Here is an 18,382-nt window from a genome sequence, read left to right as displayed (position 1 = left end):
TTCCCTATTGGAATGCCTTTTATTTCCTTCTATTGTCTTATTGCATTGGCTAGGACTTCCAATACTATACTGAATAGGAGCAGAGAAAGTGGGCAGCCTTGTTTTGTACCAATTTTTAGTGGAAAATCTTTGAGCTTTTCCCCATTCACTATAATGTTTGCTGTAGGTTTTTTATAAATGGCTTTTATTATGCTGAGAAACAGTCCTTCTATGCCAATTTTACTAAGAGTCTTGATCATAAAGGCATGTTGTACTTTTTTTAATGCTTTTTCTACATCAATTGAAATGCTCATATAGTTTTTATCTTTCTTTCTGTTAATATGGTGTATTACATTTATGGTTTTGCATATATTGAACCACCCTTGCATCCCTGGAATAAAAAGCCTACCTGGTCATGATGAATAACCTTTTTTATATGCTGTTGAATACAGTTAACAAGTATCGGTTGAGAATTTTTGCATCTATATTCATCAAGTTTTTTGTCGTATCCTTATCCATTTTGGGAATGATAATGGAGGCTTCATAGAATGAATTTGGAAGGATTCCTTCCTTTTGGATCTCTAGAAACAGTGTGAGTAGAACAGGGGTTACCTCTTCTTCAAAAGTTCTGTAAAATTCGGCAGTGAAGCCATCAGGGCCTGGACTTTTCTTTGTTGGGAGGTTATTTATTACTAATTCAATCACATTGCTTGTTATTAGTCTATTCAGGCTTTCTATGTTCTCCTGAGTCAATCCTGGTAAATTATATGTGTCCAGGAATTTGTCCATCTCATCCACGTTTTCTTCTTCACTGGCGTAGAGTCGCTCATAGTATCCTCTAATGATGTTCTGTATTTCTGTTATGTCTTCTGTTATGTCTTCTATAATGTCACCTGATTCGTTGCAGATTTGACTTATCTGGTTCCTTTCTCTCTTCTTAGTCTGGCTAATGATGTATCAATCTTGTTTCTTTTTTCAAAGAACCAGCTTTTGCTTTCATTTATTTTCTGTATAGTTCATTTATATTCTATTTCATTTATTTCTGCTCAAGTCTTTATTACTTCTTTTTTTCTGGCATTTTTTAGATTTCTCTGTTGTTCTTTTTCCAATTCCCTGAGGCATGATGTCAGGTAGTCCTTTTGCCATCTTTCCTTCTTTTTCTTGTGTGCACTAATTACTATGAACTTCCCTCTTATGACTGCTTTTGCAGTGTCCCATAAATTAGGGAAACTTGTGTACTCATTATCACTTGTTTCCATGAATCTTTTCATTTCCGTCTTAATCTCTTCTGTAGTCATTAAGTCATTCAGAAGTAGGTTATTTAGTTTCCATGTATTTGTGTATTTTTGATGTTTTTTCCTGAGATTAATACCAAGTTTAATTCTATCATGGTTGGAGAAGATGTTGGATATAGTTTATATGCCTTTGAATCTGTAAAGGCTGGTTTTGTGCCTTATCATGTGGTCAATCTTTGAGAAAGTACCATGTGAGGCTGAGAAAAATGTGTATTTTGTGTTTTTTGGGTGGAAAGTCCTATAGATGTCTACCAAGTCCATCTGGTTTTTTAATCTCTTTGCTTGTTTTTTTTTTTCTCATTGACCTGTCTAAAGGAGATAATGGTTTGTTGAGATTTTCAACAATTATTGTGTTACAGTCTATCTCTCCCTTTTAGATCTAGCAGTCTTTCCTTTTCATATTTGGGTGCTCCTGAGTTTGGTGCATAGATTATTTATAAGCGTTGTATCTTCTCGGTGAATTAGCCCTTTTACTAGTATATAACACCCTTCTTTGTCTTTTCTTATGGTTTTTGTCATAAAGCCTATTTTGTCGGAAATCAGTAGAGCGACCCCCGCTTTTTTTTGATTTCCGTTTGCATGGAATACCTTTTTCCAATCCTTCACTTTTAGTCTATGGGATGGGGAATGGTCATGCCACAATCCCTTCTTCATTTCTCCTTTTGAAAATCTGGGCATGCACGCATGTTCCTGGAGTGTTTTTCAAGCTATTGGTCTGGAGCGCAAACCATGAAGTCACCTATCTAGCCAACCCAATCACTATGCCACAGGCTGGCCCAGCTTTATCTTTTAAAGTATTTCTCTTTGAAGAATAGGGACCACAAATGAGAAGGAAATTCTGTTATAAGACAATCTGGTGCCACGTAAACTTGCTAAGTCAGGTCTGTGACCTTGCTCCCCACATAAGTTATACACTACAAGAGCAAGCTTAACTGCTCAGAAAATACCAGGGACATAATCAGATCTAGAAATATATTACTACAGAGGAAGGTAATTTGAAATTCAAAGAACATCTGGGTACTCACTCAGGAATTTTTTCAGATCGCTGTTCTATTTGTTCAATAAGAGTCTGCAGAATTAAAAAAAATGCAACTGTTTGAACTATGGTTTTCATTAATTTGTTATTATAATATTGGGTCATCAAAAATGTCATGACATATTTTTCTTTTCTTCTATGCAAAAATGATCATGACTTTTCTGACATTCCAGTAGTATTGCATGCTCACTTAAGAAAAACTATTACAAATATAAAAAGGTTAAAAATTATTAAAAATCAACTACTATACTAAAAATTATTGAGTTAATATATCCATATATTTCTTTTAGTTTTTTTTTGAAAAAAAAAATTTTTTTTTTTTTTTTGCTATAGGGCGCATGCGCTCACCAGAAGGACAGAGAGAGAGACAGAAAGCAAGAAATCCCCCCTGGGGGGATGGCCACGTCGCAATCTCTTCTCCTCCATTCTCCTCTTAGGATCTTAGGCACACAAGCACACACGCCCGGTGTGAATTTAAGCCACTGGGTCCAGGGCTCAAACCGCGGTCGGTTACATGGGAGATAAGCAAAATAGCCATTACGCCAACTGCTGGTCCCACTTTCAGGTTTTTTTAACACATAGACAGTTACCATATTTTTCTTTTCAAACAAAACAGAAATTATACTACATATTCAGGTTTATAATCTTTTTAAAAATTAATGTTACTCCCTAATCATTTTCCTATCATTGAATAATTTTTAATATTAGATGAAAATATAGGGGAAAAAAAAACCTTAGCATGGTACCTAGTACACACTCAATTAACCATTAATATAAATATCATTCAAAACATTATATTAAATGGTTATATAATATCCCACTGGGTAGGTATCGCATTAGTCTTCCGTTCTTCTACTTTTAGACATCTAGGCTGGTCTCCAAAGAAAAAGGGCCCACTGGCTAAGAGCCCAGAGCAAAACTAAAGGGCTTGACTGCCAGCCCGGGCAAGCTTGTTCCCTTCTGAGATTCCACTTACTATCCTATAAAAATTGGTGTAATATCAATAGTAGTACCCACCTCTCAGGTGGGGATCCAAACACTGGGTTAAATGAGATATGGGAGGGCCAGGGAGTGGCACAGTGGTAAAGGTGCCAGACTCCTAGAGGGCTAACCGCGATTCGAGTCCTGGACCTGACTGCTTGCAACATGCTGGGCACATGTGCATGCATGCTCAAAATCTCAGGAGCATAATGGAGGAGAAAGGACTATGGCATGACCATTCCCCCAAAGGATGATTTCTAGCTTTTCTCTCTCTGTCTCTCAAGGGAGTTTATGTCCCGCATAGCAAAAGTCTGTCTTAAAAAAAAAAAAAAAAGAGAGAGAGAAAGATGTATTTTCACAGGCTTCTGATCTGCTCTCCCAAAATGTTTTTTGGTTGTTTTTTGTTAATTTGCTATAGGGCACAAGTACTCACCAAAGAGAGAAGGAAAGTGAGAAATCACTTCCCCATAGGGGATGGTCATGCCACGATTCCATCTCCTCCATCTCTCCTCTCAGAATTTTGAGCACACGCACACACATGCACCTGGACATGTTTTCTAGCCACCGGATCCAGGACTCAAACTGCACAGTTGGCCATGTGGGACCCAGTCACCTTAACCACCACACCACTAGCTGGCCTCCAAAATGTTGGAAAGCAATCCATTTACATCTGCAGTAGCACTGCCTGTCTCACCAAATCCTCAAAAGCACTGGCCATTATAACTTAATCTATCAATTTCTGACAAAAAAAAAAAATGCCGCTTAACCTTAACTTGCACACATTTCCCACGTTTCCTGTGAGCCATCTGGTCACTTAATATTAGCTATTCGTCTTTCTTTCACTGATTTATAAACATTCATAATATTAATTTTAACCTTCTTACTTATCTGTTGTAATCATTCTCCCCAGTTTCTGCCTTTGCTCTTTCTGTTTAAAATTCAGATTAAATTTTTACATCCTTAACCTTTTCTCTGCAATTCTCAAGTGAAAAGTTTACTTACTTTTTTAATAAAGTTTTCAAATACTTAGCAAATCTCCCCAGTATCATATAGAAAACTCCAACCCTTCCCTTCCTTTTTCATTTGTGGTGTTTCTTTCTTTCTGTTTAAATTTGCCAGAGGATATGTACACTTGCCAGAAAGAGACAGAATGAGGGAGAGAAAGTGAGAAAGTGAGAAAGTAGCCCTGTCAGGGGATGAACAAACCACCATTCCTTCTTTATTTTTCCCTCCTTTTCAGAATTTGAGCATAAACACATGTACACATGCATGTTTCTCAAGCCGCTGGGTCCAGGGTGCAAGCTATGCAGTCGGCCATGTACAATCCAGTCCTAACCACCATGCCACCAGGGGTTCCCACAATGTTTTTTAATATAGTAAGTTCTAGAACTTTCCATTCCAATAAACAAAAAATAAAATTTTTGATAACACTATTTTTCAAAATTATCTTGCTTAGTCTTTCCTATTTACCAGATAGTTTACAGTCATACAAAAAGAAATCTCACTGAAATTTGACTGGGAGTACATCCCAACCAATAAATTACATTGGGAGAAAATGACATTTTAAAAATTAAGTCTCTGGGGTCAAACCTGTAGCCTAGTGGTTAAAAGAGCCAGATTCCATATGGCTGACCATAGTTCAAGTGCCAGGCCTATCAGCTTGAAAAACATACCAGGCATGTATGCATGTATGCCCCAAATCCTGAATGGAAAAATGGAGAAGAGACTGTGGCCACACTCAGTTGAAATGGTGTTTCTCTACTCGCTCCCTCCAGCGCTCCCTCCAACACTGCTACCCCCCCATCCCCCAACTCTTTGTCCCTTTGTTTCTTTTTGGTGAGTACACACGCCCTCTGGCAATTTAAAAAAAAAATTTTTAATAAAAAGTAATTCTCCAGCCTGCCCAAAATCCCGAAAGGAGAATGGATTAAGGCATGGACTTCCTCGGGGTGGGGGTGGAGGGTCTCACTTTCTGTCTGTCTCTCTCTGTCTCTCTAGCGAGCACACATCTCCTATAGCAAAAATCTCTCTAAAAATAACTTTTTTAAAAGATACTTCATTAGTTTTCTACTTTTCCTGGGTTAGCATGACATTTAACATCCCTTGAGAAGTGGTCTTTATCATCTTCCTGTCTTCTTTCCCATTATACCCTACTAATGTCCCGTGTTCTAGTGATAATAAGTCACTGGAGTTCTCCCCAAATGCATGTCTTTTATGTCACCACAACCTTCCCTACTGATGCTGTTCCCTCCGCATAAAATACCCATATCAGGCCACGGTAGCTAAGGCAGTTGGATCCTACATGGCTGGCTGTATAGTTTGAGTCCCAGCCCAGTGGCTGAGAGCAATACCAGGCACATGTGAGTGCATGACCAAAATCCCAAAAGAATGGAGAAGGGACTGCAGTGGGGTCATCTACCCTGGGGGTGCTTTCTCCCTCTCCCTCTCTCTCTCTTTCTCTCTCTCTCTCTCTGGCAAGCACATATGTCCTATGGAAAAACCGTAAAAAAAAGAAATAAGATACCCATATCAATTCCTTCAAGTCTTCTATAAATCAAAGATTTTTAAGTTCAACTAACACTTCAACTTGAAACCTTCCTTGAGCATCACAGGAAAAGCTCGATGTTTCCTACTCTCCAGTCTTCAAGCACCTAGGACACATCGCTAAGAGACACTGCTACAATGTGAAGAATAATGCCTACGCTTCATTCACATTCATTTCCCTGGTATAAGCAAAGAACCCAATAAACAACAGTACTTCAAAAGGGCTGGCTGAATATATATCACAGCAACATCCTATTTATGTCAATAGACTTACTCTGACTTTGGGAGCAGCAGCTCGGAATTTCACATAAAATAAGGTAAAGGCATTGTCTGCATTAGGTACAGAAGAAGGATCCTTTAAAAAAAAAGGGGGGGGGAGAAGAATAAAGAAGGAAAATGATTAGTAAACAAATATTTACTAAGAAAACATGCCACTAACCACTGCATATGACCACTGCTTGGCCTCCACAAAAACCAAAAGCTGAAAGAAAAACCTCTAAGACAGATTAAATACCATTACTGTTATGAATGAGAAGTAATTAGGTGGAACTGTTTTTCTCCCCTTTATAGTTAAAATTTCCCCTATGTTGATTGAATTTTGGTGGTAAATAGACTTGAATTTAGATTCACACTCTTGTCACTTACTAAGTACAAGACATGGGCCAAATTACTTAACCTCTTTGAGGTTCGGTACACCATTAAATGACCATAATGTAGAGGTTTGGGGCAGATAAAGAATAAAGCACTCGCTGGGCCGGCAGGTGGCATGCTGGTTAAGGGCACTGCACTCCCACATGCCCGACCACGTTCCAAGTCCTGGACTTGGCAGCTTATTTTCTCACTTTTCCTCTCTCTTTGTCCCTTTCTGGTCAAATGTAAATGAATGAATGAATAAATAAATAAATAAGGTTAAAACAACAACAACAAAAAAAATGCTTACCTCTTAAAAAAAAAAAAAAAAGAATAAAGCACTAGCACATAGTAGGGACTAGTACTTACAAGGCATCAGTTCCCTAAATGTACTATAAATTTTACAGAAAAATAAAATAAATCAAATAAATAGTATGCTATAACATTTAAGAGAAATGTGAACAGTAAAATGAAACTCAAAAATGACTGGCTTTGGGCGCTGGCAGGTGGTGTGGTGGTTAAGGTGCTAGACTCAAATCCCAGACTTGGCAGCTTGTTTTCTCACTTTCCCTTTCCCTCCCTCTCTCTCTCTGTCTCTGGTCAGAAATTTTATGTATTTATTTTTTTTTTTATTAGTGACTTAAGGGCCAGTCAGGTAATATAGTCCTTAAGACAGCTGGATACCACATGGCCAAATGCATGGTTCAAGTACCATGCCAGACACATGTCCCAAGAGGAGAATGGAGAATAAGATAATCCATGTTCTTAAAAAATAAAACATACTGGTGCCAGCAAGTGGCATGGTGGTTAAGGCGCTAGACTTCCACATGGGCAGCACAGTCCTGGACCTGGAGGCTTGAAAATCATGCTGGGCACATAAATACGTGAGCCTAAAGTCCTGAAAGGAGAATGCAGGAGAAGGGAATGCAAAGTGGCTAATCACCAGGGCATGATTTCTCACTTTCCCTCTCTCTTTGTCTCTCTATGGCAAGTGTATGCGCCCTATGATAAAAAACAAAAACAATAAAATAAAATAACCTAAACACAGTTTATGGCTTTATTTTCCTATAATAGAAATATGCTCAGTGATCATTCTACCTAATTCTACTCTTATTTTCTAATAATGCCTCTTAATTTTCCACCAGAATCTACTAATATCTATAAATAATCTTTCTTTATTGATTATTTTTCAATATAAGCTTCATGAGGGCAGGGACCTTTCTAGCTTCTTTTTGATTCTATACAGTTTCTAATACAATCCCAAAGGTACTGAATAAAAATATGATTCCTAATTGTGGAAAAGTAACCCAAAAATAAACAAGAAAAATGCATATAGGAAAATTTAAATTATCCAGCATATCCCACTGTTCAGACAGAACATTTATCATTTTGATATCCTTCCAATATTTTCATGAAGAAGATAGGAAAAACAATGTTTTACCTGACAAATCATTTGTATCTTATTTTACTATTATTACATAGTACAAAATTTGAAAATAAAGACTATAATGGACATCTAAACCATGACTATTTTCCCAATTATAAGTAGATTTGTAGCACATATTCTTATTTTTTTAAAGTAAAATTTTTTGAATTATAAAATACTAATCTCAGACAAAATTTATAAATGGTAAATGAATCAAAATTAAAAACATCCTATTACTGAAACCAGTGAACTCACCCTTTTTAGTAACTGACTTGTGAGGGTCTGTAGTGTGTTCACAGTATATGTCTTCATGAGGTGTAATGCTTTAGAGAGACACTGTTTAAACTTCAGTAAATATATAGGATAATCTTTAAAATTGGGCTGCAAAAGAAAGAGAAAGACTTATAAAAAAGAAACAAGCACTGATAAAAAATAAAGCTCATACTAAAAACAAGGAGTCCTTTACGTAAAGCAATATATAAAGGTCTAAAAAAAAAGGGTTTCATGCTGACCATAAGCTCCATGAAGACAAGTGACTTAGTCACAGCAAATCCCCAGTGCTTGGCACAAAACAAAGGCTCAATAAATATTTGCAGTTGTTAGCAATACATATTTCAGTATCCCACAGACTCCAAGGCTCATATGGAAGACCCAACCAGGAGTTAGGGTAAATAACACAGCAATAAATCCTTGAGAAATAGAGGACAACTAAATCAAAGGGTTTGGACCGTTCTTTGCCCTCAGGTAACACTTTGTGTTACCAAAGAAATATCTAGCGCTTCAGTTCAACAACTTCAAATGACTAATCCTTTTAGGTGGGATAAAGCTGAGTCAGCCAACACTCTCTACTCCACAGATCCTGTAAGGAGGACCAAAAATTTACTATAGTTTTTCTTCAGCGTGTTACAAATACATATTTTCCCCTTCAGAAAAAATAATTACTTTATATCACATAAAGTTATATGATAAGCATGTTAAGATTTCTTAAAAACATAAAAATATGACTTACGTGAGATGAGATATATGTTATACAATCATCTAACTTGGCCAGCATAGGTATAAATCCTTCACTATTCACAGACAACGTAGGGGAATTCAATTTCTTAAAGGGAAAAAAAAAATCAACTTTAATTCACAGAAAACATATAGGTAAAAGTTGGAAAAAATCAGGAGAAGCATGTTTCCCTTTAGGATATAACACAGTTGTGCTAAAGTATAACAATAAAGAAAGGATAAATAAAAAAGAATGCTGACGTCATTCCACTTATTCCTATTAAGTTTTAATGGGGCTCCACATCAATTAGTAAATATTTTGTATTACTCCACTATACAATGTTGTATTGAAATAATATATCAACATCTGGATTTTCCGTTTCTTAGTACTTTGCAATATGGCTATTTTTTCTACGTTCAAACAACCAATTTTCTCAAGATTAAAGGATTTACTAGCAGTCTTACTACACATACATGATAAATGTTTAAAATCAGGCTATAAAGAAAAGATTTACAAAGATTTATAAAGAGAAGATAAACATTGACAAAGAACAAGCTTTTAATGAAAACCAAGGTGTCCTTTAGGTAAAGTAATATATAAAGTTCAGAAAAGGGTTTTACACAGACCATAAGTTCCATAAAGACAAATAGTGTAAATGACTGAGTCACAGCAAATCCTCCGTGCCTGACACGAAATAAGGGCCCAGTAAATACTGGGTCCTCGGAAAGTCATGACACATTTTTACATAGAAAAACACCCGAAAAAGTCATGACTTTTCCAACAACTCAATATTTGCAGCTGTTAGCAAATTTTCAGTATCCCATAGACTTCAAGGCTACTGTTAAGGGTTTAGGAAAAGGAGTTATGGTAAATAAAAAGGCAATATAGTATAACTTGTAGCCACACTGTTTAGTAGTCATATATGAAAATAAAATATTACCAGCCAATTACTTATTATCTTGACAAAAATATAGCCTGGTAATGAGCTACTTCCCATTGTTTCCATGTTAACTGCTACTTAGCTTTACTTCATTTCTTTAAATAATTATTTATTTAATTTTATTTATCTTTTTTTTCCCCAGTTTGCTACAGGGCACATGGCTCACCAGAAAGAGAGAGAAAGCCAGCCGCCTAGTCTGAGACTCGAGCCACAGTCAACCACATGGGAGTTCAGTGCCTTAACCACCATGCTACCTGCTGGTCCCAACTTCTAGCTTTACTTCTCTGTCTTTAGTAAACGTCTATGTCTTTAGTAAACTATATGATTAATTTAATGGTTTTTAAGGGAGATTTTTTGCTATAGGGCACATGTGCTCAGTTGAGAGACAGAGATAGAAAGACAAAGTGAAAAATCACCCCCACCACAGGGGATGACAAGGCCACAATCCTTTCTCCTCCATTCTCCTCTCGGGATTTTGGGCGTGCACACACATGCGCCAGCATGAGCTTCTAGCTACTGGGTCCAGGACTCAAGCCGCAAGAGACTGCGTGGGAGCCCAGTAACATAACTATGATGCCATCTGCTGGTCCCAATCATTTTAATAACCAAGTAATTTATACTTGGTTATCATAGTTAATTTATGAGTCAGAAAAACCGAAATACAATTCATACAGCAGTTTTCTCAGGACTACTACTTTGGGATACAAATATACTTTATGAAGACTATATTTTTATTCACCAAATTTAAGATTAATTTAAATCAGCATTTTTGACTACCATTACAGTAGCACAATCACGGACAGATTTAAAATGGAATATGCTTTTTTCTTAATTGCCAAAGGGCACATACATACACCAGAGAGAAAGAGAAAGACATACAGAGAGGGAATGAGAGAAAACACCCTGAAATGGGACAGAGTCACACCACAACTCTTTTTTTTGGAGAGGTTTTTGTAATTGGGCGAGTGCACTTGCCAGAAAGATAGAGAGAGACAGAGAGACAGAAAACAAGAAATCACCCCCCAGAGGGGATGGCCATGCTGCAATCCCTTCTCCTCCATTCTCCTCTTGGGATCCTGGCCACGCTCACACATGCGCCCGGCCTGAGTTAAGCCACCCGGTCCAGGACTCGAACCGCGGTCGACTACATGGGAGTCCAGCAACATAGCCATTGCGCTAACTGCTGGTCCTGCCACAATTCTTTCTCTTCCAGGTCACACCACAATTCCTGCTCCTTCATTTCTCTATCCTATTGGGATTTGGGGCACACACACACATGCCCCCTGAGTGTTTCGCAAGCTACCAAGCTGAGATTCTGTTATAACTACGCCGTTAGCCACGTGGGATCTGGACCCCTTACACACTAGGCCATAGAGCTAGACCTAAAATTGAATATTCTTATAATCTTCACAACTAAGGTACTGTAAGAGGTAATCATCAAACAGATTTTAATAATACGATTTTCAAAATACTATTTAAAATGAGGACAGCATGTGTCACAGTGACTAAGGCACTGGATTACCCCATGACCAACCTCAGTTCAAGTCCCAGGCTCCATGGCTTGAAACTCATGGCTGGAACAACTGTGTGCATGTCCAAAATTCCAAGAAGAGAATGGAGAAGGGATTGCAGTGTGGCCATCACCCCCAGGGAGTGATTTCTCACTTTGGGTTTCTATGTCTCTCTGGTAAAAATCTCTTTTAAAAAATTGCTACTTAAATCACATCTGAAAAATCTGAACTGGTTTTGGATCTCCACTAGCAACAACCAAAATATCTATCAATAAGCAAATTAAGTTAAAATATCATTCAAGGCAGTTTATATAAAGATCATACAAAGAAAGAGAAATGTAAGATAGAAACCACTAACTTTACAAAAAGTAAAATAGAAAAAATGCTTACTGTGTTGATAGTTTCCAATTCATTGAAATAGGAAAGCTTTTGTTGAATGTTTTCAGCCAGATCAACAAGTTCCGACTTGCATTTTTTTGAAGAAGAAAAATGAATTGTGATAAGAATATGAAAATCAACACTATAATCTCGAAATTCACTCAATAGATTTATATTAAACACACAGCTTTGTAAAAGACATAAAATTTCAGAATTCTCAAACATTTCTGTAATCATAAACTAAAATAGGCAAGTTATTACAGTAAATGTCATTTGACCTTTTTATAAAATAATGATCACCTTTTTTTAATGCACAAAACTACACATAGGTAAAGTTCTGAGACAAATATAGAAAATTAAATGCTCTTTCTCTAAGTCATAAATTTAATTATAACTTCGATCACCTGATCTTTCTATAAATGCCACCATTAGTACAAATCACTGTGCTTATCTGAAAAGTGGCAGTAATAAAGAGTGGAGAGGGCCAACTAATACACCCTCTGTACCCTGAATGTGTACTGAGACCTAACTGCTCAACACATAGGAAGGCTTGTCTTTGCTGCTATGTGCACTAATTTATAATAAAAGCAGTCTGTCAAAGTAACAATCTACCTGCTTAGCACACAGCCTCACACAGAGCAGTGTTCAACATCTAGTTAGAGAAATTTAGAAAATTACACTGTATTCATCTGTTTAAAAATAAAACGCTAAATATAATCACTGAGTCTCTTTCCTACTTCAAATTACCTGTTCTTTTAGGAGCTGTTCACAGGCTTCATGTAGGGTTCCTGTCTTATTGGACACAAAAAGATACTGTTTCTGCAATGACTCCAGATGCTGAAGAGCACTGTTTACATCATTCAAAATAGCATCACACTGCTCCTGAAACCCAGACAAGTAATCCCTCATCTGTCTAGAAAACAGAACCAAAAGGGGATTGGCAATAATATTTTCCCCCAGTGTGCACAGTCAATAAGCAACAGTCTCATTTTTCCCCAAATGGCTTGAATTTCAAAAGTCTGACTTACTTACAAAAAATCCAGAAATGCACCAAAAACTATGTCATAAACTTCAATACTTAAAAAGGCAAAGTATTAATACTATAAGCAACAAAAGGAAATGTCCTTGAAGCCACAACCTGGCTATTCACATGTATAGCAAAATCAATGGCTCAATTTTCAAAGGAGGCTACCCAAGCCATCGGAGGGCATCAAGTAAGGTCAATCCTTCAGATCACGCCCACCTTGGAGAGAGGGTGTGGTGACCACGGAGAGGTTAGACTTAGAATGTAAAGGTCCAATTCCAGCTCTGCCCAAGTCTGTATGACACTGAGCAAGTAACTTAATATTTCCAGACCTCAGTTTCCTCATCTGTGAAATGGGAATAGTAACGTCTTTCCTCACAGAACTAGTGCGAAGATTTAATACAGTCTTCAATAAATGTTGCCAAATGTGAATGCTCAACCCACAGTCCCCAAATCAGCTAGAACAGTACTTTTGTTATTGTCCCCATGCTATCAATATACACAAATGATACAGTTACACCTCATCCAGATGGCCATCCTTAAAGTCTCTTGGGGATGTTTCTCCCTCTGAAGAAAGGCAACAAACATCTCCAGAGAATTCCTGTAAAGCCACTTAAGTACAATCCTTTCTGGAGTTACTTATGAAACAATGTCTGTCCCTCCCAACCTATGAATTATAGTGTAACTCTTTTTTTGTTTTCTTTTTTAGTCACACTTTTAATACCAGGTATAAGGACCTAAATCCTCTTCCTGGCTTTTCTTTTAAGAAAATGTGACTCTTCAACAAGTTCTCCTGGTATCATCATTTTGTTTAAAGACACAGACTATGAAATGCTTCAGATGACTGGGACCTAAAAATTGGGCTATCCAACAAATGCAAGAGTCACACATACCTGTATTTAGTTCCTTCATCCTGATCCATCTGTGTTTGCAGCTTTGCAAACCACGAAAAAAACTGGAAAAAATAAAGGGTATTATATCATCGACGAAACTAAAAAAGACCAAATGAAAAGGGGCTACACACTAAACAAGTCAGAAAGACAGACATTATCTAAACCTCATTGCTTAGGGGGGTTCACACATAAATAATTAGTTTTAAGACAAAAGAAGATAATTTAATTACAAAATTAAATGCAAAGGATATTAAAAACAATGGCTATTTTCTAGTGCCAACAGGTAGCATGGTGATTAGGGTAGAACATCCTATATGGCCAACTGCCTGGTTTGAGTCCCAAGCCCAGTGACATGAAAAACACATGTGTGGGACCAGAAGATGGTGTAATGGTTATGTCACTAGACTCCCATTTAGTCAATCATGGTTCAAGTCCTGTACCTGGCAGCTTAAAACACACCAGGAGCATGTCCATGCATACCCAAAATCCTGAGAAGAAAATGAAGGAGAAAGGACTGTGGTATGGCTTTTCCCCCGGGAGGTGATTTCTCACTTTATGTCTGTCTCTGTCTCTCCAGTGAGCGCACACACCCTATAGCAAAAATCTCTCTTAAAAAAAAAAAGAAAGAAAGAAAAATGCATGTGCATACATGCCCCCAAAATCCCAACAGGAGAATGGAGGAAAGGAATTGTGGCGTGGCCATCCCCCGTTGGGCTGATTTCATACTTTCTGTCTCTCTCTGTCTTGTCTCTGGCAAACACATGCACTCCATGGCAAAAAAAAAAAAAAAAAGAGGCTATTGTCAAAGTCAAATAAAAAACAATATTAAAGATAAAATAATTTCTTCCCATCTGAGTTGATAATATAGGGCTTCAGGTAAATATCAATACTACTTTATCTAGTAAGAACTTCTACAAGTTAAGCTCAGAGGGGCCAGCAGATGATGTAGCTGTTACATCAATGGACTCCCACAAGGCCAACAGCAGTTTGAGTCTCAGACTTGTTGGCGTAAAAACCACACTCAGAGGGGACCAGCAGTTGGCGTAATGGCTCTATCATTGGACTCCCACGTAGTCGACCACGGTTTGAGTCCTGGACCTGGTGGCTTAAACTCGGGCCATGCATGTGTGCTTGTATGTGCATGTGTGCGTGCATGATCAAGATCCCAAGAAGAGAATGGAGGAGAAGGGATTGTGGCGTAGCCATCCCCCCCAGGGGAGGGGTATTTCCCGCTTTCTCTCTTTCTCTCTCTCTCTCTCTCTCTCTCTCTCTCTCTTTCTGGTGAGCACACGCACCCTATAGCAAAAACCTCTCCCGCCCCCCCAAATAAAAAGAGTATGATGCAGGCTTGCCATGTACCTTGGCTAGCATTTCATGAGCATTTACTAAGTGCTTGTCACACACAGCATTTTCACACATTATCTTATTTAATTCTCACCAAAATCGTATAAATAAATAAATATCTTTATTTTACAGAGTAAGGAACTAAAGACCTAAGAAGGTCAGTAATTTGCCCAAGCTCACAAAGAAGCTCAGTGATGGAGGTGACTTTCACAGGCAGGTCAGCCTAACTCAGGAGCTGGAACTCTTAGTCACACTGCCTCTCTTGACTTACTATGTATGAAATTCATTACAGCTGCTTTATATTTTCCTTGGTAAATACCTCAGGCTTTGACTCTTAACAGGACAGAAAAAGGATACTAGGAAAGTGATGGAAGAAATTGCTATAAATTTAGATTTGCAATTAGGAATAACAACAGCAGCAAAAAATAAATAAATAAATAGAGAGAGAGATTACACAAACCAAATTATCAACAAATAACTACAAGAGTTCACCTAAAAAGAATATTTAGGTTTCTGGAAAAAGGAATATCATTAAGCAGAAAAGTATGTGTGTGTGTGTGTGTGTGTGTGTGTGTGTGTGCGTGTGCGTGTGTGTGTGTTTACACATGCAGGAACTAGAGGTAGGTTAACATAGGCATAACATACGGGGAGTCATAGGGCATAAAATATTGAAGCCTTAATAAATCTGATAATCGCTCAACATTTGAACTTGTGATATCCCATTTTATCTATATTGGATCATAAATGAACAACAGATTCATTTAAAACACTCAGGAAACAGCCACAACACGAAATCGAGAATGTTCTAAAAAGATTTGATGTTAACTATTGTGTCAAATGTTCAAAAGTTCTCGTTAGGACTTTATTAGCTCTGTTTTGAAACATGTAAAATAATCAAACATCCTTAGGAAAGACATTGCTATTTACCTGCTGTGCGGTTTCGATTCTTTCTTCTTCCATTCCTAAGGAACTGAAGCCCTTCCACAGAATGTCTTCAGCAGATTCAGGCACTACAGAAGCTGGTTCAACAGGCAGTGACTGGGAGGTTAAACTGCACAAGTCTTCGATTGGGAGCTTGAAAAAGAGAGCAACAAACATATTTAAATAACCCAAAAATTCTCCGACCTTAACTCAAGACTAGGTCTGTAGCTCAGTTGTTTTGAAAGAGAAAGGTATGTTTTCTGGCCGGCAAGCGGTGTGGTGGTTAAGGTGCTGGTTAAGACTTCCACATGGCCAGCCACAGTTTGAGTTCCAGACCTTGTGGCTTGCTTTCTCACTTTCCCTCTCTCTGTCTCTCTCTGGTCAAATTAAATAATAATAAGTATAATTAAATAAGTAATTCCTTTTTTAAAAAATCACCTGATTAATAAATGCTATGTAATACTAACAGTTTTAACTAGGCTCTCTCTGGTTAAATGTTAGTCTCAAAATACAAACATGCACCAATGTTCCACCATTAATACAGTATGATTTTTGAGTTAGTATTCTAAAAATGGCGCTAAGTCTGTGCAAATCCACACACATTTTGTCACTAGAACCTTTTGTGAAATGCCACTAGACAAAAGAAACATCTGGGTGCTGCTAAAAGCAGCTAGCCCGCCCTAGTATCCAACACAAAACCCTGACCAACAGAATTAACAAACCCCATCCAAGAATTAACTACCAATCAACAGTACTGCCTCCTATGATTTCCACCCAGTGGCACACCTCATCCACACCTTGCTGACAAATTTTGAAATTACATTTGGATAGTAAGGTAGTTCAGTTTATCATCAGTTTTAGAAGAACCTCACAGATAATGCCTAGCTTGGGGGGGGAGGGTCAAAAGTGCATAAAATATTAAAGCCTTAATAAATAAAGAATCCAGAAGATTTTAGACCTACAGTACTTTCTAGTTCTCCACTACTAAAAATATCAACAGGCCCAGTGTACATTTACCTATAGTCATGCAAACACACTGTTTTTAGACTTAGAAGAAAAGGGAAGTAGATACTGAAGAAAGTAACAGGACCTAATTACTTTTTTTTTTCTTTTTTTTTGGAGAGGTTTTTGCTATAGGGCGCATGCACTCGCCAGACAGACAGAGAGAGACAGAGAGGCAGAAAGCAAGAAATCACCCCCCAGGGGGGATGGCCACGCCGCAATCCCTTCTCCTCCATTCTCCTCTCGGGATCTTGGGCACGCACGCACACATGCCCAGCGTGAGTTTAAGCCACCGGGTCCGGGACTCGAACCGCTGTCGACTACATGGGAGTCCAGCGACATAGCCATTACACTAACGGCTGGTCCCAGGGCCTAATTATTTAAGTTCAAGTCTAGTTTTCAACCCTTAGTTAACAATACTTAAGAGCCACCTATCTATTAACAAGACAAGACCTGACTCAAGGCCTTAGGAAATTGCTTTCCTGTGTATTTTCCTAAACAAAGATGTTTCATCTGAAGACAGTATTTTCTTCTCAAAGCTTGATGCAAAATGCACCACCACTAATTTAGAAATACAATACTTTAACTGTAGATGTTCTTGCGTATGGGCTTAAATGGGAGTATCTTTAGAGCAGGTAAAGTACCATATAGCACAGCCTGGTTTTAATCCTGCTCTTGATCACTTACAAGCATTGTGACATTGAGCAAATTACTTAGTGCTTTGAATCTCAATTTCTTCTCCTATCTGACACAAATACAGTACCTGCACGGTAAGACTACTGTACAGAATAAGTACGAAAACACAGGTGTGGAGAAGCCATCTTATTAGAATGCTGGGAAGCTGTAGGTGAAGTGTTCACAAAGGTTCCTGATCTGCTTTCTCCCCACCACGAATCTGACTCATGAGACAGTGTCCTGGGTGTAGGTAAATACAAAGGAACTTCCAAAAATTTGTAGAGAAATGTAAATTGCAGTATGAGTTTATCTTGGTGCAAAACTTTTTGAAATTCTTGCATAATTTTTTCATAATATGCATTTTCCATGTACTTTTTGAATATGCCATGTATGTCTTATTAAGGGCATCATGTAAACTCTTCCTGAATGGATATATATATATATATATATATATATCCTGAACTTCATAAAAGGACTGTGGCCCAGCAAGAATTCAGTTTCTCAAATCCAGTTACCAGCAACAGTGTGCTGCCACTAGCGGTTCTTGAGGCCAGAGGAACCCGCGCTAAGTTCCATGGCATCTGCACCTGCTCTGTGGAACCAGCCCCATTACCAACAAGAAGTGGTCCTTTGGGAAGAGGAGGTCCCCCAAAAGAGACAATGCTGCCTATAACGCACTTAGCACAAGACTTGCTGCATAGGAAACACTCAGTAGATTTGAGCTATTAATTATTTACTACTATTCCTATTTATTAGAAACAAGATAAATTTATAAATCTGAATCTTAACTGCTTATTGTGAACAGAATT

The 18,382-nt window shown here is 37.9% G+C and overlaps 1 protein-coding gene across 1 annotated transcript in view; it reads right to left on the bottom strand.

Annotated features, from left to right (window-relative positions):
* COG3 (component of oligomeric golgi complex 3) overlaps positions 1-16,088 on the bottom strand; it is a 68,030-nt gene extending 51,942 nt beyond the window's left edge. Inside the window, exons 1-8 of the mRNA XM_014583373.2 lie at positions 15,903-16,088; positions 13,632-13,693; positions 12,462-12,627; positions 11,727-11,801; positions 8,901-8,993; positions 8,147-8,272; positions 6,110-6,190; positions 2,300-2,343 (exon numbers count right to left, since the gene is read on the bottom strand). Of these exons, the coding sequence (XP_014438859.2) occupies positions 2,300-2,343; positions 6,110-6,190; positions 8,147-8,272; positions 8,901-8,993; positions 11,727-11,801; positions 12,462-12,627; positions 13,632-13,693; positions 15,903-16,073 (818 nt within the window). The 5' untranslated portion in view covers positions 16,074-16,088. The remainder of the gene's footprint in view (positions 1-2,299; positions 2,344-6,109; positions 6,191-8,146; positions 8,273-8,900; positions 8,994-11,726; positions 11,802-12,461; positions 12,628-13,631; positions 13,694-15,902) is intronic.
* Between the last annotated feature and the right edge of the window lie 2,294 nt (positions 16,089-18,382).

The sequence above is a fragment of the Tupaia chinensis genome, unplaced genomic scaffold, assembly GCF_000334495.1.
Source record: "Tupaia chinensis unplaced genomic scaffold, TupChi_1.0 Scaffold144262_1, whole genome shotgun sequence".
Lineage (NCBI taxonomy): Eukaryota > Metazoa > Chordata > Mammalia > Scandentia > Tupaiidae > Tupaia > Tupaia belangeri.
The sequence above is the reverse complement of the archived record's forward strand: the minus strand, read 5'-3'. Positions and strand labels throughout refer to the sequence as shown.